Below are 24,420 nucleotides of genomic sequence, written 5' to 3'. Positions count from 1 at the left end.
GTTTGTATCATTTTAGATAGTTATTATCATGCTAATGCCTGTGCAATACAGATTTCTGATCAGTTTGTTTTTAAGTAGTTATTTGACATATAAATAGGGATGATTGACAGCTATAACTCAATGGTGCGTGCGTGCGTGTGTGTGTGTGCCAAATATATTTATGGGTTAATAAACAAAGAGGTCAAAACTATACAGACTAAATTGGTGGATGACTTGACAATGGAAGCGGCAAGCTCAAACTATTTCAAAGATGCATGCAGTAAAACTGTTAGAGCTCTCAAATACACTGTATCTCAGTCGGTGATTGTGCTTGCAGCTCTAACTGCAAGGGGCAACCTCTGGTTCTGAAAAATGCACTCATATTGCAGAAGCAATCTGGGCACCCAGAGTCTATCAGATGACTAATAAGACCCTGTAGGACAGACGGAGGATATTTCTTTGTTTCCGGTGTAGAGCAGACGTCCTCGCCAAGACTTTCGCTTCCATTGTTGTTTACAGTCCGACGACATGTCATATTATGCATCTAAGTAAGAAGTAACCTAAAACCTGCATCCATTCTAAGTTAAGTTAAGTTAAGTTATCCTTTATTTATCCCTATGGGGAAATTCATCCTCTGCATTTGACCCATCCTCTACTAGGAACCTTCCTAGAACTATAGGAGCAGTGGGCAGCCGCAGTGCAGCGCCCGGGGACCAACTCCAGTTCTTTTGCCAGTGCCTTGGTCAGGGGGCACTGACAGGAGTATTAACCCTAACATACATGTCTTTTGGTGGTGGGCGGAAGCCGGAGCACCTGGAGAAAACCCACACAAGCACAGGGAGAACATGCAAACTCCACACAGAAAGGACCTGGGATGGACAAGGGTTCGAACACAGGACCTTCTTGCTGTGAGGCAACAGTACTAACCACTGAGCCACCGTGTCGTCTTTCTAATAGCCAGCAGGGGGTGACTCCACTGGCTGCAAAAAAAAGTCTGATTATATAGAAATCAATGGGGAAATGATCCTACTTCTCACTTGATTTATGACCTTAATAAACACTTTCCTAATGAGTTTATGGACTTTATGGACTTTCAGGTCTTCTTCAATACAGCATGATGTTCATTTTGTAAATGCTGTAAAATAGACGATAAAGCAGACTATGTTTTGTGGCTGGATAGCAGGGGGCGCTGCTGCCGTGTGGGAAACCCCTGGTCTCGCGCTAGCTGCTTCTGCCTCCAAATAACCAAGATGGCGACGCTCAAAATGCCAAACTCGGGGCTTCAAAACGGGAGTGGACAAACCAATGGGTGACGTCATGGTGGATACGGTCTATGCCGAACTCCCACAATAATAGTGAAAGCACCAATGATACACAAGTTCAACTCTGCGCTGAACATTATGGTAAACAAATATAGTGCATGTCATGTAGCCTACATATCCATTATGTATGTGAGTCCAAGCCTGTGCCTGTCTACCTTGATGTGCCGGTAGAGCTGTGTAGGAAAGCTCTCTTCCTCCACATGCCTCTCTATAGCTTTGCTGCCATTCATGTCAATGGGCATGTCAGGAGACAGGTGACCCTGGTGGTCTTGTATCTTCAGAGACTGTGGAGCAGAGCGGAGGTAAAGACAAAGCAGAGAACGGTTGTGGCCGTTTCATTCATTCAGTGTATAGACATAAGACAGACATAAGACAGACATAAGACAGATATAAGACAGATATGCAGGCTGCTCGGCAGTCATTGGATCATTGTATGCAGCCTCATTTAAATGCTCGTTTTTCTTGCATGGGAGATTTTAGGGGACGTGATTAAGGGTACTGGTTAGTGCTGGTTACTAGTAACCTAGAGCTATATTAGTGCAGGTTGTTTCTGTATGGCTGGAGGTTAAGGGAGTCAATATTGCACAAAAACTGTGACCAAGTAAGCCTAAATATCATCACTCGGCAGGAGACAGCGGTGAATGAGAGCAAGAGAGTGTGTGTGGGGGAATTAATTTGAGATCTTTAATCCACGGGACATAAAGGAATAAAAGTTCCTTGTCATCTAATGAGAGTGAGTGTCGTTTAGTCGATCTGCCTGTTTGAAAACCGTCCAGGCCTACTCACACTGACTTGCTCCAGCAGCCCCATGAGGCGAGAAGGGGGCACGACGCTGACCTCGCTCATCAGTGCCTGGGCTATGGCCCAGCGCCGCTTCTCCTTGCTGCTGCTGTTTGGGTAAGCCTGCAGTGAGACAGGAGGAGCTTACTGGATCTTCAACCCAGTCACCAGAATAAAACGCTGGCATTTTATACATGTCTGCAAACCAGGGATATGTCCAATCTCAACAGACGTTTGAAACAAAACACCTGCATTTTACGTTTCTAAAACAACTGCATTTGCTGCAAACCTACAATCTAGGCAAGTAAAACAACTTTGGTTATGTTTAGGTATGTAAAACAACTTGGTTATGTTTAGGTATATAAAACAACTTGGTTAAGGTTGGGATTATGGTTTGGGTTAGGCTTAAATAACAAAAACATGGGATTTATGGGTTGAATGTAGACTTTGGACACAGCAGCTCACACGGCTCTCCGGTGTGAAAGGCAAGTGTTTACACCCTCCATCTACCTCGACCACAACACCCATACTGGCTTTCAATAGCTAACATTGATATACACGTATCTAGACTAGAAATACAACATGTTTTTGGCTCAGAAATCTTCATATATTTCTACATATCCGTGGATTGTAGAAACGTATAGTGCAGACGTTTTATTCTGGTGATCAGGCTGGGATCTTGACATTCACTGACAAGAGCTCTTCAAATATACAAAAGCAGCAGGTTGGGTCTCACCTCGTGTGGGTCAAAGTAGGAGCGCGTCAGGAGCTTCTCCAGGTGTATGTGCCTCTCCGGCTGGGTCTGCTTCAGCATGATCATGGGGTCAGTTTGTCTGAGGAGGGAGCGGGCGGCCTCCACCTCCCTCATTTCAATCAGCTCCAGCACCACCTGTTGGAGAGAGATCAGGGCTCAGTCTCACCTGCTACTAGGGCTGGGCAATATATATCGATATTATATCAATATTGTAAATGGTAAATATTGTGATATGAGACTAGATATCGTCTTAGATATTGGATCTTGTACTATTGCGATATTGTGCATAAGTGTTGTCTTTTCCTGGTTTTATAGGTTGCATTACAGTAAAGTGCCGTTTTCTGAACTCACCAGACTGTTCTAGCTGTTCTATTATTTGCCTTTACCCACTTAGTCATTATATCCACATTGTGATTATTGATCAAAAATCTCATTGTGTGAATATTTTGTGAAAGCACCAATAGTCGTCCCTTACAATATTGTCGATATCAAGGTATTTGGTCAAGTACAGTCTTGTGACATCTCACATATGACTTTGACGTACAAGTGAACATGTATCCCACTTTGTAGAAAATACCTAGATATATATTGTGTAGGCCTATCGCATTCAGCCTAAAAATACAGAGATATGATTTTTTTCCCCCATATCGGTCGGCCAGCTCTACCTGTTACTCAAGTCAAGTGCACTCGTTCCAACAATGCAAATCTCACCTGCTCATAAAGGTCAATAAGTGTGTTGTCGGGCAGCTTGAGGGACTCGATAGCCAGCAGGACAGAGTCCCAGTGGCCTCTGTTGATGTCTGCCACGAAGCTGTCGATGCTGTCCACCGTGTTGAGCGAGACGGTCGTTTCCTCCTGTAAGGTGCTCAGCGTTCGATAGAGGTTGTTCTCCTTGAGATACTGCATTATCAGACGGATCACGCTACAAGAAAAAAAGAATCGTACAATTGTTACAACCATGAACTGATTGATACATCTCCCTTCCTACAAAGCCTGTGGTATCCTCCGCCTATGGGCATCTGTGGCTGTCTGCAGCTTGTTTTTAGAGGGTACTGTCAGTAAATGATCAGTGTTTATCTAACTGCCAGTGTTTAAACGACCCTGAGTTAATTTCACTGTAATGTTTCTCAATGATCAACTGGACACAAGTTGTGATTGATGATTTGGCTAAAAAATGCTCCGTTTGGTTCTTGACACTACTGTAAAACGAATGGGATGAAGTAACAGCGAAAAGGACTGTGTCACTATAACAGATTGAATTTTGTCTGGAAGGTATAATCTTCATTAAACCCCAGGTTCATGTGGACCTTTGGCCCACTTTGAGCCATCTGCTGGGCATTTTCGCAGCAGTGTTGTTATTACTCATAATTATGTTATAATAATAATATAATTATGTTATTACTCGTTATCACTCAGTTCTTCTGTTAGCCACATTCCCTGCAGTAGCCTACTTGGCTTCATCTGGCTGCAGCTCTTGGGCAGGGACAGGATTGCAGCGCTGAGTGGATTCAAACTCTATCCGAGTGATGATATTTAGGCTTACTTTGGACACCGTTTTTGTGCAATATTGACTCCCTTAACCTCCAGCCATACAGAAACAACCTGCACTAATATAGGTTACTAGTAACCAGCACTAACCAGTACCCTTAATCATGTCCCCTAAAATCTCCCATGCAAGAAAAACTGTAGTATTTTGTTTTTTTACCAGCCAATCCTGCCCAGGGGTGAGGCTACTCTGCTTTGAGACCGTCAGGCGCATTTAAATGAGGCTGCATACAATGATCCAATCACTGCCGAGCAGCCTGGACCCTCCTCCCTCTCTCAAGCACACCCAGCCTCCACATCAGGTTAAATGGCTCAAACGATCATTTAACATTTAACAGGCAAGACTGGCTTCGTTTTACAGGATAATTCCATAATGCAGAATAAAAACAATAAACTATAGAAGCCGATATGCGTTTAGCATGCTTCAACACTGCTCAGTCGATTAATAAACAATTGCCACGTGGGCGCGTATTGGTAAAGTGAGCTGCGGGATCAACGTCTGACAGCAATTAATATCTGCAGCATCACCTTATATGGTGCGTGAAACAAATACAAATATCTAGCCTAAGGAACAATAACTGTACTGTATAGCCCAAAAGTAGTGATCTAATAGACTAATAACTTTTAAAAAGACGCACATTTCAATGCGAAATTGTAGGAACAGCATATTGGAATATTGCAATGACATCATAGGAGACAACACCATTAAGCACAGTCAAGGTGTCAATAAACTACTGTAGCCTATGTCACATCACACATTCTATGTCTCTATTGCAAGCTATATTTGTGGAAATTATAGTGATTATTCGACATATAAGACATTTATTTTTTATTTTTAAGAGAGCTCTCTCAAAAATCTCGCCTTAATTGATAGGCTACTATTACCCATTGACACTATTATTCATTCACACTCAAATGGTAGCTAAATCTCATCACTTACTCTGCAGATTCCACCTCCAAAGCCATGTTGATGTGTCCTTGCTGCACTGGACTGATGGTGTGTGAGGCAGGCTGCCGAGGCTCGGTGCTGCTCGCTAGAGCCACGTGAAAGACATTTATTGAGGACCACCCACTGCACGTGCGTTTTTGTGTGTGTTTGTCTCACATTGTGTCTGTCTCGTGTGTCTTCCAAAACCGTGTGACTGCCACAGTGCACTCATATAGAAAGTCTGCAGCGGATGCATCTGGTGCCGAATGCCGATAGAAACATTGTTGGCTGCAGGCAGCAGACAGACAGCGGTTCGGTTCCGCTCCGGAATGCTGAGTGCATGCAGCCCTCCATGGCAGCCCTGCACGACAAAAGCACCATCAGCACCATGGACAGCAGCCCCCTCGTGGCGTGCGCCGTGCAAACGACATTGCACAATGCACTATACCGAAACATCTCCACAGTACAAAATACTAATACGGCTTATGCCTATTGTGTGTGTGTGTGTGCGTGTGTGTGCAGCTCACTTTTGAGTTTAAGTAGCCACTTGGTGTGTGTGTGTGTGTGTGTGTGTGTGTGTGTGTGTGTGTGTGTGTGTGTGTGTGTGTGTGTGTGTTTTACAACGGTGTCAAATTGGCTGATATTTGTATTCTGGGATTATCCTACAAGGGATGACATGCGCACAATTTTGCCTTGAAATTAAATTCCTATAGCCATTTTCCTGTGATCATTCATTGAGGGCATAATAATATGTCACATTATGTGCCACCTCATAGATGCAAAGCAGCATGCTCAGTGCGTCTCCTCATTGCCTCCATCTAAACCAGCATAATAAACCAGGTGCCTGCTTTATCCACAATAGAGGCTTCATTAATCTGTGGCGGTAATCCATCTAGAAAAACAAATAGAGTCCGCACACTGGATTTTAAGGCTCCTGGTCAATTTATTACGTTTCGATCCCAAGGATCTTCGTCAGAAGATGGTAATCCATCTCATGACAGTAGAGATAGGCCCACTGTAATGAAAAAATGTCTGCATTGAGAACTATATTTTTGTGATTTATTGTTTAATATCCTTGGGTTCTACCACCGACCACCATTCATATATCTCAGTGGGTTCTACAAGACAAGTCAAATGTATAGCCCTCACAGTTACAGTCTCAAAGGGCCCACATTTTAATACCACAAGTTAATTCGTTCAAACCGGTCATTTCTGGGGAGAACATGAAAATGAAAAAAAATTACACCTGCGACATTATCTCCAATAATAAAAAATAAAATAAAAGAAACGTGACAAATAGCCTAGGTCTATAATTAGGCTAAATGAAACAGCTGGGGACGGTTATTGCAACAAATGATGACTATATGGGTGCGTGCATGCGTGTGTGTTTGGATGGTAAACGTTGACATATCGCGAGAATACAGAGAGAGTTGCGCGAAAAAGAAATTCTCCAAAGGGGGCAGGCCTGGCGCAGGTGAGCGCATATGAGCGACGCGGCTGAGTTTGATTACCACCACGCTATGCAAGTTTTTTGGATGAGCAGGAATACAACCCAAAAAGTTTGTCTCGTGGTTCACGGGATGGTTCCTCCTTCTGCAGGGTGAGTGGTGTTTTTTTCTAAACCATTAATGACGGTTTAAATCCGCGATCAATTTAAATTCCAAAACGTTTATTCATTTAGGCCTATTTTTCTTCTGTCAAAGTGCGCGAATCATGCCGAGGAATAACAACCCATCCAGCCAGGAGGTGAGTAGCAGCAAGAGTTCAGCGTGTTCAAAAAGAATGTCAAGGTTGAAGTAAAAGAGTAGTGGCCTATAAATTAGCAACAGGGCGATGATCTGATTACGATTAGCAACATCATCAATCAGGGGTTCCCAAACCGTGTTAATGCAAAGACCCCAATTTGAGGCCAACTGAGAATAAAAAATACCAATATAATACTACTCACCCACTGGACCCACGTGTGGAGCTGCTGTCTAGTGCTGCTGAGTCTGTTTCTATTCTATTCCCCTGCAGAATGCAGTTGACAGACTCACCCAGATTCCCATGGTGCGCTCGGCTTGTGCCACTCTGTCAGTCTTGTACTTGGATACCAAGAGCAGCCACCCCAGCCTGAAGTCTGTGTGTGAGCTGCTGGAGAATGGTGTGGCCAGTATAGGCTCACTTGCCTATGACAGGGTTTCTTCTGTCATCATTCAACTGGAGCCCCAAAGTAAGTATTGTACCTGTTGTTGTTGATTGTACGCTGTAATCCAATTTGCCCTTTTTGTCATGATATATTAAGTTTATTATCATGCAGCCATTACTATCACTATGTTGTGATGTGTGTGTGTGTGAGGATGGAAGTGAGCTGTTTTGACATTATTTGTTTACTGGCTAATAATTCAAAGGCAAGCGATGTAGGGAGTAGAGACCATATCAAAAGGTGTCGTAACACCCACATCTGATTACAATTGATCATTAATCAATTATTAAAGTAAGTTTCCTTAACAGTAGCGCCACATTAAATGGTGCCAATGGGAGGGTTCAAAATAATTGATATTGATAAGTATCGATACTAAAAAAATTAAACTGATGCAACAGTCATTTGCAACAGGTATCGATACTAGAAATGAACAGATACAATAGTCATTTGCAACAGGTATCGATACTAGAAATGAACAGATACAATAGTCATTTGCAACAGGTATCGATACTAGAAATGAACAGATACAATAGTCATTTGCAACAGTATTGATACCAGCTGTGCTTTCTCTTAATGAAAGATCATAACTACAGTTTTTAATGAGTTTTATCAGGCTAGATTATGGAGAAGCGTGTATCTGTCATTTATTTTTATGCCTCGATGTGTTCTCATCCCATAGTGAGTATCGATATGTTCCTGCGTATTGTATCAAAGTTAGAATTTCTAGTATCGTGCCAACCCTAGCCAATTAGTATGTTACTCAATACTCAAGTTCTGGGGTTAACTTGGACAAATGGCTACAACCTAGATGTACTAGTGAAATTCTGTAAGACAGTCTCCTTTTCTTGTCGTATAAAGAAAACATTTGTTCAGTTATGGCTTCTCTCTCTCTCTGTCTGGAACATTTCCCTAGTTTCCATTGCGAATCATGTGGCATGTCAAGGTCTGGACTGGCTGGAGACTGCATTCCCGGTGCTTCAACAGCCCACAGAGAAGGTACATCCTGCTTCTCCTTTTTCAAATCTGAATGAACCGCACAAATCGCACCCAAAGCGTGAAGCATAAACATCACCGCGGAGCCCCGGGTTCGATTCCTGGAAGCGGTACTTCCGGCCTGTTCAGACGTTCTACAGATACAATTGGCTGTGTCTGCGGGATGCGAACCCGGTGGGCTATGAGTCCTGGTGGCTGCACTAGTGCCTCCTCTGGTCTGTCAGGGCGCCTGTTCGCGGGAGAGAGGAACTGTGGGGGAATAGCATGATCCTCCCACGCGCTACGCCCTGCCTGTGAAACCCCTCGCTGTCAGGGGGAAAAGAAGTGGCTGGCGACTGCACATGTATCGGAGGAAGCGTGTGCTAGTCTACAACTCTCCCCAGATCGGCAGAGGGGGTGGTGGCAACGACCGGGACAGCAGGGAGAATTGGCCAAGTACAATTAGGGAGAAATACTGAGAAGAAGAGAAACAAGGAAACATCCGTGTGCTCTCTTGTCCTTGTCTGTATATCTCCCAGGTTGCTGCCAGCGCCAAGAACAAGCTGCTTGAGGTGAGGGATTTGGCGAGCATCGCGGGCAACGGGACTGTGGACTGTGTGCAGCACGCAGTCACATGGGTGTCTGGGAGGATGCAGCAGGCGGCGGTTGATGACGGGGTTGACCAGTCACTTGTGGTGAGAGCCATCGCCCTGGCGAGTCTGGGTCTGGACTCTGCTCTGAGCATGTCTGAGGCCCTGATGGACCAACTGCTCCCCCCCACCGAAGAAGACCGAGGTAAATGATGTTACTGGTGTGAAGCTAAATCAGTGAAGAAGACAGAGGTAAATGATGTTACTGGTGTGAAGCTAAATCAGTGAAGAAGACAGAGGTAAATGATGTTACTGGTGTGAAGCTAAATCAGTGAAGAAGACAAGAGGTAAATGATGTTACTGGTGTGAAGCTAAATCAGTGAAGAAGACAAGAGGTAAATGATGTTACTGGTGTGAAGCTAAATCAGTGAAGAAGACAAGAGGTAAATGATGTTACTGGTGTGAAGCTAAATCAGTGAAGAAGACAAGAGGTAAATGATGTTACTGGTGTGAAGCTAAATCAGTGAAGAAGACAAGAGGTAAATGATGTTACTGGTGTGAAGCTAAATCAGTGAAGAAGACAGGTAAATTATGTTACTGGTGTGAAGCTAAATCAGTGAAGAAGACAGAGGTAAATGATGTTACTGGTGTGAAGCTAAATCAGTGAAGAAGACGGAGGTAAATTATGTTACTGGTGTGAAGCTAAATCAGTGAAGAAGACCGAGGTAAATGATGTTACTGGTGTGAAGCTAAATCAGTGAAGAAGATGGAGGTAAATGATGTTACTGGTGTGAAGCTAAATCAGTGAAGAAGATGGAGGTAAATGATGTTACTGGTGTGAAGCTAAATCAGTGAAGAAGACAGAGGTAAATGATGTTACTGGTGTGAAGTTAAATCAGTGAAGAAGACAGAGGTAAATGATGTTACTGGTGTGAAGCTAAATCAATGAAGAAGACCGAGGTAAATGATGTTACTGGTGTGAAGCTAAATCAGTGAAGAAGACAGAGGTAAATTATGTTACTGGTGTGAAGCTAAATCAGTGAAGAAGACGAAGGTAAATGATGTTACTGGTGTGAAGCTAAATCAGTGAAGAAGACAGAGGTAAATGATGTTACTGGTGTGAAGCTAAATCAGTGAAGAAGACAGAGGTAAATGATGTTACTGGTGTGAAGCTAAATCTAAATCAGTGGTTCTCAACTTGGTGTCCCCAGCAAGCTGATGAATTGTTAAGCTTCACCATTATTTCATGGAGAATGTAGATAGAAGAGACTTTTATGGACATATCTTTTCTTCATCTCTACCTACAACACAGCTAGTCATGGAATCCTGGACAAAATCATGGCAATACAAATATTCTCAGAATTGGATATAAGAGACAAAATCTCACCAAATGTGGACTAAATTAGGGGTCCTTGAAATGAAAAGGGTTGAGAATGACTGCTCTCAAAGACGTTCAAAACGTCTTGCACCTCTTTTCTCTGAAAATGTACTTCTGCTGACTTTGTAGAAGAGGAGGTGAAGACTGTGAAGGGCCTGCAGGCTGCCACAGGCGGGAGCAGCTACCAGGCTGTGAGACTGGTGTCCCTCACTGTCAAGCTGTGCAGAAGAAGCTGCCACAAGGTCGGGGCAACGATGCACACTGTCAAGGTCTGCAAGTCTGCACACCACTGATTTGGCATGGGGGGGTGGAGGGGGAGGGGTGGGTGGATACTAGATGGATATGGTTACCAGATGACTCAATAGTATGGCCATATCACTGGGAAATAACATTGATATATACTGAACAAAAATCTAAATGCAACACTTGTTTTTGCTCCATTTTTCACGAGTTGAAATAAAAGATCTAAGACTTTTAACACATTGGAGACAGCTTGAAATTATCTTTCAATTCACGGGCAACAGCTCTGCTGGACATTCCTGCAGCAGCTGCAGCATGCCAGGCAGTTGCACGCTCCCACAAAACTTGGGACGTCATAAAACTGCACATTTTAGAGTCGCCTTTTATTGTGACCAGCCCGAGGCACACCTGTGCAATAATCATGCTGTTTAATCAGCATCTTCATATGGCACACCTGTCGGGTGGATGGATTACTTCGGCTAAGTGCTCACTAACACAGATTTAAACAAATTTGTGAACAACATTTGAGAGAAATAAACCTTTTGTGTGCATAGAAGGTCTTGGACCGTTTATTTCAACTCGTGAAAAATGGGAGCAAAAATAAAACTGTTTAGACAAGAATCAGAATCCCGTTAATTAAATTCACAGAAACAGTACCGTAAGTTAATTTGCAGTCTGTTCACACAGTGAAGTCGTATGTTATTGGTGCTGTTAATGTTCCTAAAATGGCACATAATAAATAACTTCTCATTCCATAAAACTATGAATCTAACTTGCTATGCAGGACCAGCTGGCTGTGATGGTGGAGTGGAAAGATGGTCACGCTCATGTTAAACGGCAAATAGAGGAGGTATTCATAGTATTCCCATGATGTCACAAGCATTTTCCTACCAATATGGCGCTACAATACACACAGCTCATTGGCTGTTTGTGTCACTTGATTGTAATCATCACCTGTTAAAAGGGAGCTGGGGCTGTTTGTTTGTTTCTCTGTCCCACATAAATTCACTCACACACAGTCCCAGTGATGATGTCATCAGTAATGTCATAAATTGAGACATCATCAGTGATGTCAGAGGCATTGTGACATCATCATCAGTGGAATTTGAGTCAAATTTGTTTCACTCAACAATTTGAGTGAAAATATCCCTATGTCCTTTCCTCAACAGGTAGTGGAGAGTTTGCCCAGCTCGGCTGTTCTGGTTGATCTCCTTCAGAGCAGCTGGCTGATGTTTGCCTGGAGCCTCCATGGCGTGCCCCAGCAGCTGCAGCATGGGGCTATGTACCTGCTCTTCTTTGTCTCACAGATGTCCCAACACAACGTGCCTGATGGAGTCCGAGACTCACTCGGTGCTGCTCTGGCCTACTTGGCCCCTACCAGCCCCCTCAACAACATGCCCCCTGTGCCCCTGCCCCCTGTCCAGGCACAGGCTCGCACCAATAGCCGCATGAGGAAGCCGTGCAAGTCTTGGCCCATGGCCAAGAGCCATGGTTTTGGTAATGGAAGTAATGCTAAAGGTTATGCCCATTGATGTTGACCAACAAATGTAATATAATTAGCCTACAATAAAGTAAATTGTGTGAAGATGCATAAACGTTGATTGGTCTATTATTTGTACACAATATCAAATAAGTGAAATTATTTTTGAAATAGGTGTACAGAAACAAAACCATGTTCAGAAAATGTGCAGTGAAACTAGCTAACAAAGGAAGATTCATGGTATTTCCTGATGAAAGGATGGGTACATTTCCTGTGGTAAAATGAGGTGGATAACAGGAGGGAAAACTGAAGCTTGCTTTCAACAGGCTTTTAGTGTGAAGTCAATTAAAAACCACTACTGAGCATTTACCAATAATATACTCATTTGTAAGCAAGGCTGTTAAAATGAGCTCAAACTAACTTCTATACCAGGCAACTTTAGACCATGTCTATAAGAAAACTCCATTCTAGCCTGTAGTAGTGGCACATACTGATTGTACAATTCTGCAACTGATTGGTTTATATAGGCTTTGGCCAGATGGTAGTAGCTTGTCTTGACAGAATATAACGGAACATAGAACAATGTTAAGTGTTTCTTACTTTTTGGCAGCTCTCATGATGGCTTATTCCTGCTAACCTGACACCAAGTAATAAAATGCAGTCTATTGCTTTTGGTAAAATAAAGTTAAGTCTTCCCTGGTCTGTATGCTATTGGAAAGGTCCCTCTGAAGGCGCATGCTGTGGAGTTCAATAACAGGGATTTCTATAGACAGTTTTAACTTGACAACAATAACAACCGTCACAACCCACCTGAATATCCGGTTTACTTCCTGTATAGGCTACATAGCTGAGCGCAGGCTGATATTCGGCTCATATTAAATGTTAACGTTAGGCCGTGTCTCCGACAGACACATTAACAAGGTAGCCTATTTCGGTCTTTATGTCTTGTAGTAGTTAGTAGTAGTTGTTGTTGTTGTTGTTGTTGTTGATAGTTGCCATAACAACCACCCCTGTCGGAAAGACGTGCACACGCTGGGTAGGAAGCGTTGTTGTCCCGGAGGCGATATTTTTTTTCGGATGATGGCGAAGGCATAACCCGCCCCTCTCTGCCTCTGATTGGCCTAGCGTCAAACTTCCATCCAAACACATTTAGTCTGGGCACCTTCCACCCCGCTTTTTGTCATGGGGGCGTAAACCCCGGACCCAGAATTAACACCGGATGGCAATGCGCCTAACAACGTCTTTGTTGCCGTTAGCTTGACGCGGTGATGTTACCTAAACTAGAGTCTGAACAAAACAAAGCTAGCGTTACATAAAACAAAACGTTTATGCAATATGGCATCTCCGCCACCACCGCCTGACACACCGGTCAAAACGGTGAAAGAGGATTCTGATACTTGGGTCAAATTGTCAAGTTAACGTGAAAGTTGACGAGCTAGAAACGCTGCCATCCGGTCTAGGGCGGGCTCTAGGCGGGAACCAGTAGGGTGACAAAATCAATTGTGGGCGGGAGCCAGGCTCTTTCTCGCCGAGAAGAGCCTGGTGACGCGAGGTTAAACACATTCGCTTGGCTATCCTGCATTACATCTGTTACAGTCTGTGGTCAGACCGTCAAACTCAGTGGGTCAGACTCAGACATACAGCAGTTACGCTTGCTAGCCTGCATGAAAGACGCCAGTGTGTTTATGTTTTTAATATAGTCATATCTATGGTTTATAACGCTGCCACTAATCAGAGGCAGAGAGGACCAGGGGTGGGTTATACCTTCGCCATCATCCCAAAAAAATATCGCTTCCGGTAAGCTAGCTAGCTAGCTAATGTTAGCTGCTGGTTGGTTGGCTAACTAGCGAATGTTAGCCGTTAGCTAACGTTAACACATTAACTAGACAAACACAGACATGCAGAGCTCCAAAAACAGAGCAATTCGTGATTTTGTTACTGTAGTTTCTGCAGAGTAACGTCCATGTTACGGATCTGACGGATAGTGCAGTCAGCAGCTATGATAGCGCAGCCAGGGGGGGGGAGGAAGTCCATATATGGTCCATCCGGTCATGGGGCCCAGGACATTACTCATCACAGGATAACGCGATTGGCTGGCTCAGATCTGTTCAAATCTGAGCCAGCCAATCACGTTGTCCTGCGTTGTTTGGGAAGTGTATAAAAGGCGACCGCAGATGGGGGTGGGTGGGGGGAACCAGAGGAGGGGAGAGGGGGAACCAGAGGAGAGGAGGGGAGAGGAGAGAGGGGGAACCAGAGGAGAGGAGGGGAGAGGGGGAACCAGAGGAGGGGAGAGGGGGAGAGGAGAGAGGGGGAACCAGAGGAGAGAGGAGAGAGGGGGAACCAGAGGGGAGAGGAGAGAGGGGGAACCAGAGGCGAACAGAGGGGAGAGAGGGGGAGAGGAGAGAGGGGGAACCAGAGCAGAGGAGAGGGGAGAGGGGGAACCAGAGGAGAGGAGGGGAGAGGAGAGAGGGGGAACCAGAGGAGAGGAGGGGAGAGGGGGAACCAGAGGAGGGGAGAGGGGGAGAGGAGAGAGGGGGAACCAGAGGAGAGAGGAGAGAGGGGGAACCAGAGGGGAGAGGAGAGAGGGGGAACCAGAGGCGAACAGAGGGGAGAGAGGGGGAGAGGAGAGAGGGGGAACCAGAGCAGAGGAGAGGAGAGAGGGGGAACCAGAGGGGAGAGGAGAGAGGGCGAACCAGAGGAGAGCAGAGGAGAGAGGGGGAACCAGAGGAGAGGAGGGGATAGGAGAGAGGGGGAACCAGAGGGGAGAGGAGAGAGGGGGAACCAGAGGCGAACAGAGGGGGAGAGGAGAGAGGGGGAACCAGAGGAGAGGAGGGGAGAGGAGAGAGGGCGAACCAGAGGGGAGAGGAGAGAGGGGGGACCAGAGGAGAGGAGGGGAGAGGAGAGAGGGGGAACCAGAGGAGAGGAGGGGAGAGGGGGAACCAGAGGAGGGGAGAGGGGGAGAGGAGAGAGGGGGAACCAGAGGAGAGAGGAGAGAGGGGGAACCAGAGGGGAGAGGAGAGAGGGGGAACCAGAGGCGAACAGAGGGGAGAGAGGGGGAGAGGAGAGAGGGGGAACCAGAGCAGAGGAGAGGAGAGAGGGGGAACCAGAGGGGAGAGGAGAGAGGGCGAACCAGAGGAGAGCAGAGGAGAGAGGGGGAACCAGAGGAGAGGAGGGGATAGGAGAGAGGGGGAACCAGAGGGGAGAGGAGAGAGGGGGAACCAGAGGCGAACAGAGGGGGAGAGGAGAGAGGGGGAACCAGAGGAGAGGAGGGGAGAGGAGAGAGGGCGAACCAGAGGGGAGAGGAGAGAGGGCGAACCAGAGGAGAGCAGAGGGGAGAGAGGGGGAGAGGAGAGAGGGGGAACCAGAGGGGAGGAGGGGAGAGGAGAGAGGGCGAACCAGAGGGGAGAGGAGAGAGGGCGAACCAGAGGAGAGCAGAGGGGAGAGAGGGGGAGAGGAGAGAGGGGGAACCAGAGGAGAGGAGGGGAGAGGGGGAGAGGAGAGAGGGGGAACCAGAGGTAGTGGAAGCGATCATCTTGCTCTAATGACCAGAATGGGTGTTGTTCAAACTGAACATTTATTTCTTCAACATGCTGCAGCAGAAAGGGAGATAAACAGCGGACACTATTTTCGTAGTTAAGCTATGAAGTAGCCTACTTCCCCCCGCAGCATTGTGACATTGAATGAAAGTATAGGCTCGTTTAAGATGACTTCTGGCTCGCCTGGGAAGCAGGCGAGTGCAGTCAGCCAATTAGAGGCAGAGAGGGGCGGGTCATGCCTTCGCCATCATGGGGAACAAAAAGATTGCGTCCCGGAGCTAGCCTGAGAGGCTAATAAAAGCTACATGTTACAGAGTAAGCTGACTATCAGTACGTTATTGCACGCATAGGCCTATCTTTACATTTAAACGTTTACATAGCAAAAATAGAAGTAGGCTATGTCAGTGTTTTCCCCTGAATAGCTGAGAAAGTGGACACTGTCAATAGTTAGCACTGTGAAGCTGATACAATTCAGGTGGTGGTAATGCAACATTTAAGGATGCCAACCCAACCCCCCCAACCGGGGACACCTCGGCATTCCGAAATGTCGGCATTCCGAAATACCGGCATTCCGACAAAATTCTAACCCTAACCTCGCCATTGCGAAAGAACCCTCCCCCAGACCCTAACCCTAAACCTAACCTCTCCCACCCCCCACGCCTAAGCCTAACCTAACCTCTCGGCGAAACATTTTTTGGAGATAAAAAAGGGCCGCCTCTCCGAAAGCATAGAAGTCAATGATCGGAATGCCGACACTTCGGAATGGCGAGGTGTCCCCATGCCAACCGCCATAAAACACAAGAAGCTGAGAAAAAGGAAGTGCTGTGGGGTTGCAGCTGGTGAAAACCGTCTATATCTTTACTTCCGCCCACCTGTTTTCATGCTATGCAGCTTGAGCTAACCACTTTTTAAACTCCTGCAGTAATGTTTTGTGAAACATTTGACGAACTTGCTTGAATGAGACTAGATTGCCAATAAGACAAGTTCTAGTTCAGGAATCTATCCAGAATAAAATATGGGCTCCAAAACCAGTCAAACCTTTATGGTAACCACATCTACATACATTCACATCTTACTGTGCATCTCACTTTTGAGCTTAGGAACAAATGCTACATAAAATTATACAATTACAGTACTTCTGCCAATGAACATGATCATCATGTGAGTGAAAATCTATTTGATTTGGGCCTTCACCACACATCTCTGAAAACTCTTGGCCACCACAGTCAGTCATGAGTTCCTGCCCTCAACTGTAAGCCAAACCTGTCTTTAGACAATTAGATAAAATCCACTGAACACAACATGACTTGACTCATTATCAAAATTATAGATGTCCATCAATTAATCATCAATTCAGCATTAGAACGGGCTCCAAAGTTCCAAATAATTCAACAATAATAAAAGTTAACATTTTATGATCTGTATTCAAACTAGTTGAAAACTTAACGAGACATGGAATCACAGAGGCAATATTTTCAGCAAAACGTGTCTTTATTTTGTTTCCATAGTTCACTTCTGACTGGACTCGGATTTGGACGTGGATGCTCTCAGAGAAGAAAGGCGGCGCCTCTTGGCAATCTGTTCCTGGCGCTTCTCCTTGGCCTCCTGTTTGCATAAAGAAATACAGTATGTGTCAAATGTTTGCACAATAAAATAATGCTCGTTATCCTAGTGACATTTCGCAGGCTTCACCTTGACTGCTGCCTGATTACCCTCCCCCCACCCCCAACCTATGCTATGACATTTTTCCATTATCTAAACAAGGCCAAACTGCCCCGCCCATTGCCCGTTTTTAAGTGGCCCACCATGATTCATTCCATTTTATTTTTTATTGGGGGAGGGGGGGAATTTTGGTGACCTTATGTCTTAACCTGTTGGCACAGAAATTAAAAATATTTTTTGAAAAGGTACAGAAATACCCATTGTAATAGGTGAGCACATCAATAAACTGTAATATTTTGGTAGAAAATGAATTTTTGATGGCACAGGTGTATTCTGGTCTAAAAACCATTACTGTTATTGGAGAAATTGGCATATAAACCCTAAGGTTCTCTAGTAGTAATGGAGGTGTGTTCTGATACGGTCAGTTCTGGAAACACTTGAACAAGGTCTTAGTTCCCGACCCTAGTCGCACTGAGAGAGCAATGCAGTTCAACCAGCCATGGTGAGACGGTCTGGTCGCATCTGGTAAAGCAGCTCTGCAGTTACTCTGGCAGCACGCTGTCCCCCCTTAGTGACTATGGACGAGTCAGAAAGGGTCTACTGGTGTGCCAAATAATGTGTACAGAATACACAAAAACTTTGCGTTTCTTTCAGTGTAACTGGTTGAAACTGCTGCACTGTCTATTCTTTTATATTTTTCTTTATGTGGCCCACAACCAAAAAGTTTGGCCACCCCTGAATACAAATCTGTCAAGATATATATCATACCACAAAAACTAAACATTGGAAATTAACCTTTGGGGACCAATCAGAGATTAAGACACATTGGTGATCGTTTTCAAATGTGTATGACTAAACATTTCTGTACATCCAATATGTATTTTTGTAATCCATCTGAACTTTAATGAGAATCATCCTACTGCACTTTAAGGTATGAATACAATTGTGAAGGCACAGAAAGCACAAGACTCGCTGGGGTTGTTATCACGACATTTGGAAATTCCCAGTAAAATGAATGCAAAGGAGTAATGACGCATTTTATTTCACCACTAATTCTGATGCCTGGGAAGCTTTAAGCTCCACAGTATTGCTCTTCTTTCAACAAGGGGACACTGCAGTGCACACTAGAGCTGCAATGATTCATCGATTATTTGTCAACTATTAAATTAATCACAAAGTATTTTGAAAATTCTCTTGATTCCAGCTGCTTAAATGTGAACATCAAATGTTTGTGTCTACTTCTGATAACTCCTCTCACACTGCATCAACTTCTTGGGACATACTGAGCAAGTGTGGCTAATGCACGGCAATAAGAATAAGAAAAGTCCATACCTTCATTCTCTTGGCCAGCAGCTTGGCGTACTCAGACGCCTCTTCCTTGTTCTTCTGGGTGCGCTGTCTCTTGAGGGCAATACGGCGGCGCTTGTGCTGCAGCACACGAGGGGTCACCAGCCTCTGGATCCTAGGAGCCTTGGTTCTGGGCTTCTTGCCTGGGAGAGGGGAGGGAGCGTTATCATCGGCAGCGCAAATATCTCTTGACCCGAACCCTCCATGTGACAGTTCCTGTTAGTGCTGGTGCAATTTTTAATCTCTGAATTTCAATGTTCAATATTCACACGGGATGTTCTTTGGTCACACGTGCCTTCAGCTTCCGTGGGCAGCTATGGTTTAATTGGATGCAAAAGGCAATCTGCCAAGTAGTGGTGGGCAGCAAACCATCAGAAACTAAACACCAGTAGAAATCCATCAGAAACAAAACACCAGTAGAAATCCATCAGAAACAAAACACCAGTAGAAATCCATCATTGTTTAGATTTGCCCATCACATTTCTACAGGATGAGTCTGGCCCTGGAGGCGACCAATCTTGCGCCACATCTAGAGCAGGGGTCACCAACCTTTTTGAGGTCGAGGGCTACCTGAAGGGTAGAGAGTCATGTCGGGGGCTACCTGTTGAAATTTGCTCGATTTACCTTTAAATAATGAGTATTATGCATTTAATCGAGACATACACTCTTTTCTTTCACTGTTGTGAAGAAGAACTCTTCCTCCCACTCCTCTTGAAATTGGTAATGTTTTTTCTTTCACTTTTCTGCCATTGTTCTTGCGTTCCATCATTTAGCTTAGCCGACTGATATAATCATTGGCAGCTGGCAGTCGCACTGTCGCAGAGTGAATGACGTAGTGACGTAACGTAAAACTAAACTTTGACCCCAGCCCAGGCGGATCAAAATAGTTAATCAATAATTAATTATACACAGACAATAAATTATACACAGACAATAAACGTTTTTAAAACGTATGCATTGTTAAACAAATTATTTTCTACATTTGTGTGTTATTGTGGGAAGGGAGGAGAAAAACAAATAAAAAATTAATTTTTCTGATTATATTTTTTTGTTTTTTCTTTCTTTCCCCTGTGGCTGAGCCTGTTTGTCTGTTTTGTCTTGTTTGTGTAAAAAAAAAAAAATTTTTTTTTTACATTTTTCTGAACGTGGCTTGCGGGCGCCACAGCGCCACCCCGCGGGCGACTGGTTGGCTACCACTGATCTAGAGACTTCAAGCTGCTGTCCTTACTGTATGACTACATGTGACTTTTGAAGCATTTTCTGAAAACTAGGCGCCTCGCCCGCCCTGCAGCTCAGCTGTTGCGTGGCCTCGCTTGCCCTATTGGCGCACGCGCAATGTCTCCCCCTCAGTCGCTCTTGTCTCCCTCCCCTCCCTCTCCCTCAGTCTGACATCAGTGATGTCACAATGACTATGTATGACATCACTGATGACATCATCACTGAACTATAGCATTGTGTGTGAGTGAATTTATGACATCACTAATGATGTCATCAGTGGGACAGACAGAGAAACAGACAGAGCCCTAGCTCGCATTTATATACTGATGATTGGTGTAAAACAGAAAAAAAAGAAAAAGCATTTACGTTTTGAAAATCATAATAAGAGGTCCTCATTTGTGAAGATTGTCTCGCTGAACACAAACTTAGCTGTTTCATAAACTTGTTAACCACAGGCCTTATTTCAAGCATTTAACCAAAATCCCCATACAAAAATCCCATTGACTTTTACAAGTAATGGCCAGAAGTGCCAACGTCCAGGTCCCAGTCTCACCTTCTTTAGTCAGGGGTCTCCTCACAACATACTGCCTAACATCATCCTCCTTAGCCAGGTTGAAGAGCTTGCGGATCTTGCTGGCCCTCTTGGGTCCAAGGCGGCGAGGAACAGTGCTGTCGGTGAGGCCGGGAATGTCCTTCTCACCTGAGAGAGAGAAAAACAAGTCAAGCAGAGTTGATCAATACGTTTTTTCCATCTTTGTATGGAAAAACTAAACGGATTAGTTCTGCCATTTTTTTTATGTTTGACAATGTTGAGCGCTCAGGTTTCAGGTCAAGATCATTTGGTCAAATTAAGTCTACCGTAAATTCCGGACTATAAGCCGCACCGGTGTATAAGCGGCACCTGCAAAGTTGACTATTTTTTTCTTATATAAGCCGCACCGGACTATAAGCCGCGGGTGTTTTAATGGTATATATATATATTTTTTTTTTATTGTGTTTTAATGTTTAATTACCATATGTAAGGGTACATGCACAGAGGGGATTGTCGGGAAACATAACACCACCTGTGTTGTTATTTACAGTGCACACAGTGTCATACAGTGTGGTGAAAAGAGGGCAAGAGAGGAAATTAAAACAGAAGTGGATTTATAGTTAGAAAGAGTGCTAAAAAAGAGTTTTTTTTTTTTTTTTTTTTTTTGGAAAAAATCCATAGATAAGCCGCACCGTTATATAAGCCGCAGGGGCCAAAAAAGGCCAAAAAACGGGAAAAAAGGTGCGGCTTATAGTCCGGAATTTACGGTATTACTTATACCCGAGTCAAAGGATGATTGGCAACACTTGCCAAATTGGTCAAACAGCTGAGAGGACCAGTGTGCAGTGGGCTAAAAGATCATAACAGCATAGCAACCAAGAGGACATTCTTTGCACAATTCTGCACAGCTCTTTCGTTTTAAAATGTTTATATATATATATAATTTAATATTTTATTCTAGCGTACTTTACTTGCAGTAATTGCTCTTTCCTTTTTTTCTTAATTTCTTTTACCATGTTTATTGATTGACGTTATGCAGTATGCACATAAATACCAAAGTTAACTCCTTGTATTGTATCCTTGTGTAATCTTACTTGGCAATATTCTGATTCTGGTGTCTCACATTTGGTATGGTGGTACGTGCTTCATCTACAAGCAAACTGCTCCTGTAAACTGAACATGCTGGACCTATGTTCCCTACACCTTGCTGCCACTCACACAGCGGGCGAGAGAAAATGCAGCGAAACAATTATTTTTCTTTGTAATTGAGCAGGTTGAGTAAAAAGAATGCAAATGCATATTGATCCAGATAGTTCAGGAAATGTTGGAACCATGTGTGGGTTCCTTTGGTTAGTATATAGACTGAGAGAGCAATGCAGTTCAACCAGCCATGGTGAGACGGTCTGGTCGCATCTGGTAAAGCAGCTCTGCAGTTACTCTGGCAGCACGCTGTCCCCCCTTAATGACTACAGACTAATCAAAAAGGGTCTACTGGTGTGCCATAAACAGACTTTTCCAATAAATGCATTTAGACATTCCTAAATGTGAGTTTGAGGTCATGCAAACTGTATCAGAGTAGCTGTACCTGAAACCTTTATTAAAAATATTGTTATAAATGGTAAGCTACGCAGCAACTATCGGCACCGTTTTGTTGCATGCTAGAGACATTTCTTGTTCCATGTTTCCAAACCTTGCCTTCAAGTTCAAATTGAATTAAGCATTCAAAACTTTGGTGTTAATATATGAATGCATCAATATCTGTTAGGAGAAATGTACAAAATGGGCATATTTGCCCATATCACAGATGTATTTCAATGTCTGCTTGTGTATACTGAGGCTATGTACTTGATTTCACACTGTAGAATGTGTGGCTACAATACAACTAAAAAGAACCAGTGTGGACACAAACTGAGATGTCGTACACATCAACGACTTCCTACTAGTGTGTCGAGACTGGTGCACACTATGGGTAAGACTTCCAGCAAAAGGAGATCGAAGTTTAAAAACTTTACACTAATACACAAAGTGAGTGGATTTATGTAAGACCTGTTACAGCTGTTTCTGAATGTTGTTTTGCACAAGTTAAGTCTGAATGGACCAGATTCAAACATTACCTTTCCTGACGATGACCAGGTTGAGAACGCTGAGGTTGGCGTCCACGATACAACCACGGACAGACTTGCGCTTGCGCTCACCAGTCCTGCGGGGGCGGTAGCAGGAGTGGCCCTTGCTGAGCAGCAGGCGCACACGGCCGTGGGTCAACACACCCTGCTTCATGGGGAAGCCCTGCTTGTCGTTGCCTCCGCTGATGCGCACCATATAACCCTGGAGAAGTGGAGAAAACAAATTGTATTAGTTATTGGGGAAATTGGCATATAAACCCTAAGGTTCTCTAGTAGTAATGGAGGTGTGTTTTGATACGGTCAGTTCTGGAAACACTTGAACAAGGTCTTAGTTCCCGACCCTAGTCGCACTGAGAGAGCAATGCAGTTCAACCAGCCATGGTGAGAAGGTCTGGTCGCATCTGGTAAAGCAGCTCTGCAGTTACTCTGGCAGCACGCTGTCCCCCCTTAGTGACTATGGACGAGTCAGAAAGGGTCTACTGGTGTGCCAAATAATGTGTACAGAATACACAAAAACGTTGTGCCCTCTCAAGATCAAATGTGCTCCTGGCATCAAAATGTCGTCAGACAGACATTAGGTCCAGGGAGCCAGGAATAATGACACCATCGCTTACCTTCCACTCATCTCCCAGAGGGTCGGCTGACACTTCAGTGGCCATACGCTTCTCATAGAAAGTGCGAAGCTTACGCTCATCGTCTACTTCAATCAGCTTCTGACAGCCAGTAGCGGGGAATGAGATGTTCAGCTGCAAGACAAAGACTGTATTAATACAGCTTCTTCATGCAACGTTAGTGTTCAACACAGCAATGACAACTCAAGTCTATGTAGGTAGGTAAGCTAGCTCTGATAGCACAACACAGAACATGTAACGTTATAAGTTCACGTTATTCGATGGGCTTTCTATGACGACATGGCCATGATTTGATGCAGAGAAAAAACGGCATAATTTTTAGCGTATAAGTTACGGGGTTACATTTTGTAGCTAATAACACGCCTTTAGCTTGGAGGGAGTTGCTAACGTTAGCAGGTGATGAAGCTAGTTAACCGTAGCCGGCTTGACATTTCAATAATTTAGCAGGTTTTACAGACTTCCTATGGAGCACATCGCCATTCTAGGAACAACAAAACTCTGGACATTTATAAGCATTCGGTAACTTTCACTTCAACTACATGCACATTTTCCCATAGTAGGCAGCCATGTTTGTAGGTTCATTTGCCAACACGATCACTCCTTGCTAGCTTTCATCCCAATCAATACGCATCCCAAGTGTCAGAGCCGCGAATCATTTGTCAAACTAGAAGGTTTCAAAGTTCAGAGTCTGAACTTCAATCACATTGGAATATTTCAAAGAAAATAAATATGTACAAAGAAATAAATTGCTGGGAACATTGTACCTTCATTTTGCTAAACCGACCCAAAGACGGTCCGCCACGAAAAAGAGGCCGGATATCCGCCTCGTTGTCTCACATAGGCTTGAAATTATCGCGAGAACTAAAAACATAAAATAAAATAAAACATAGATTAAAGAAACATACAGATTTCTCTACAGTTTTCAATCTAGGAACAAATTTAAGCAGAACATTGTCTAACAAATTTAAAACAAGTTAACATTTCTCCAGTAATTAATTTATTTCTTAAAATAAATTGCGTATTTAATTTACAAATAACACACATCAAGAGTGGTGTCCAAATAAATTATAGCTCAGAAAATGGGATGGGTTACAACCATGGAATTATTTAGTAAGAACAGAAACAGAAATGTTATTCATTTTTTAACAAAACGACACTGCGCGTGCGTCTGCCACAACGTACCAAAGAACAACTGTGATGGTTCACGTGATGGGAAA

At 44.2% G+C, this 24,420-nt stretch overlaps 2 protein-coding genes across 2 annotated transcripts in view; both read right to left on the bottom strand.

The window, feature by feature from the left end:
* Positions 1-5,346, bottom strand: part of LOC310793703 (WD40 repeat-containing protein SMU1-like) — a gene marked incomplete at both ends in the record, with an annotated part of 11,516 nt that extends 6,170 nt beyond the window's left edge. Inside the window, 5 exons of the mRNA XM_083655559.1 lie at positions 1,457-1,585; positions 2,094-2,204; positions 2,818-2,970; positions 3,547-3,757; positions 5,321-5,346. Of these exons, the coding sequence (XP_083511685.1) occupies positions 1,457-1,585; positions 2,094-2,204; positions 2,818-2,970; positions 3,547-3,757; positions 5,321-5,346 (630 nt within the window). The remainder of the gene's footprint in view (positions 1-1,456; positions 1,586-2,093; positions 2,205-2,817; positions 2,971-3,546; positions 3,758-5,320) is intronic.
* An 11,815-nt stretch (positions 5,347-17,161) lies between these two features.
* rps6 (ribosomal protein S6) lies at positions 17,162-24,028 on the bottom strand. Its single transcript, XM_083655504.1, has 6 exons — positions 23,968-24,028; positions 23,186-23,317; positions 22,563-22,773; positions 20,470-20,616; positions 18,684-18,841; positions 17,162-17,294 (listed from the first exon to the last, which is right to left on the bottom strand). Exons 1-6 carry the CDS (start codon positions 23,971-23,973, stop codon positions 17,199-17,201), a joined length of 750 nt encoding a protein of 249 aa, XP_083511630.1. The 5' UTR covers positions 23,974-24,028; the 3' UTR covers positions 17,162-17,198.
* Between the last annotated feature and the right edge of the window lie 392 nt (positions 24,029-24,420).

The sequence above is a fragment of the Poromitra crassiceps genome (assembly GCF_964638095.1).
Source record: "Poromitra crassiceps genome assembly, chromosome: 19".
In the NCBI taxonomy this organism is placed as follows: domain Eukaryota; kingdom Metazoa; phylum Chordata; class Actinopteri; order Beryciformes; family Melamphaidae; genus Poromitra; species Poromitra crassiceps.
Note: the sequence above shows the minus strand (reverse complement) of the source record. Positions and strands in the feature narration are given on the sequence as shown.

What these genes read in the sequence shown, in the direction of transcription:
- rps6 (XM_083655504.1), bottom strand. An exon ending in CTCTGGGAGATGAGTGGAAG is followed by an intron (nt 22,774 to 23,185) that starts GTAAGCGATGGT and finishes CCACTTCTCCAG; the next exon opens with GGTTATATGGTGCGCATCAG. An exon ending in TGCTGGCCAAGAGAATGAAG is followed by an intron (nt 17,295 to 18,683) that starts GTATGGACTTTT and finishes TTATGCAAACAG; the next exon opens with GAGGCCAAGGAGAAGCGCCA.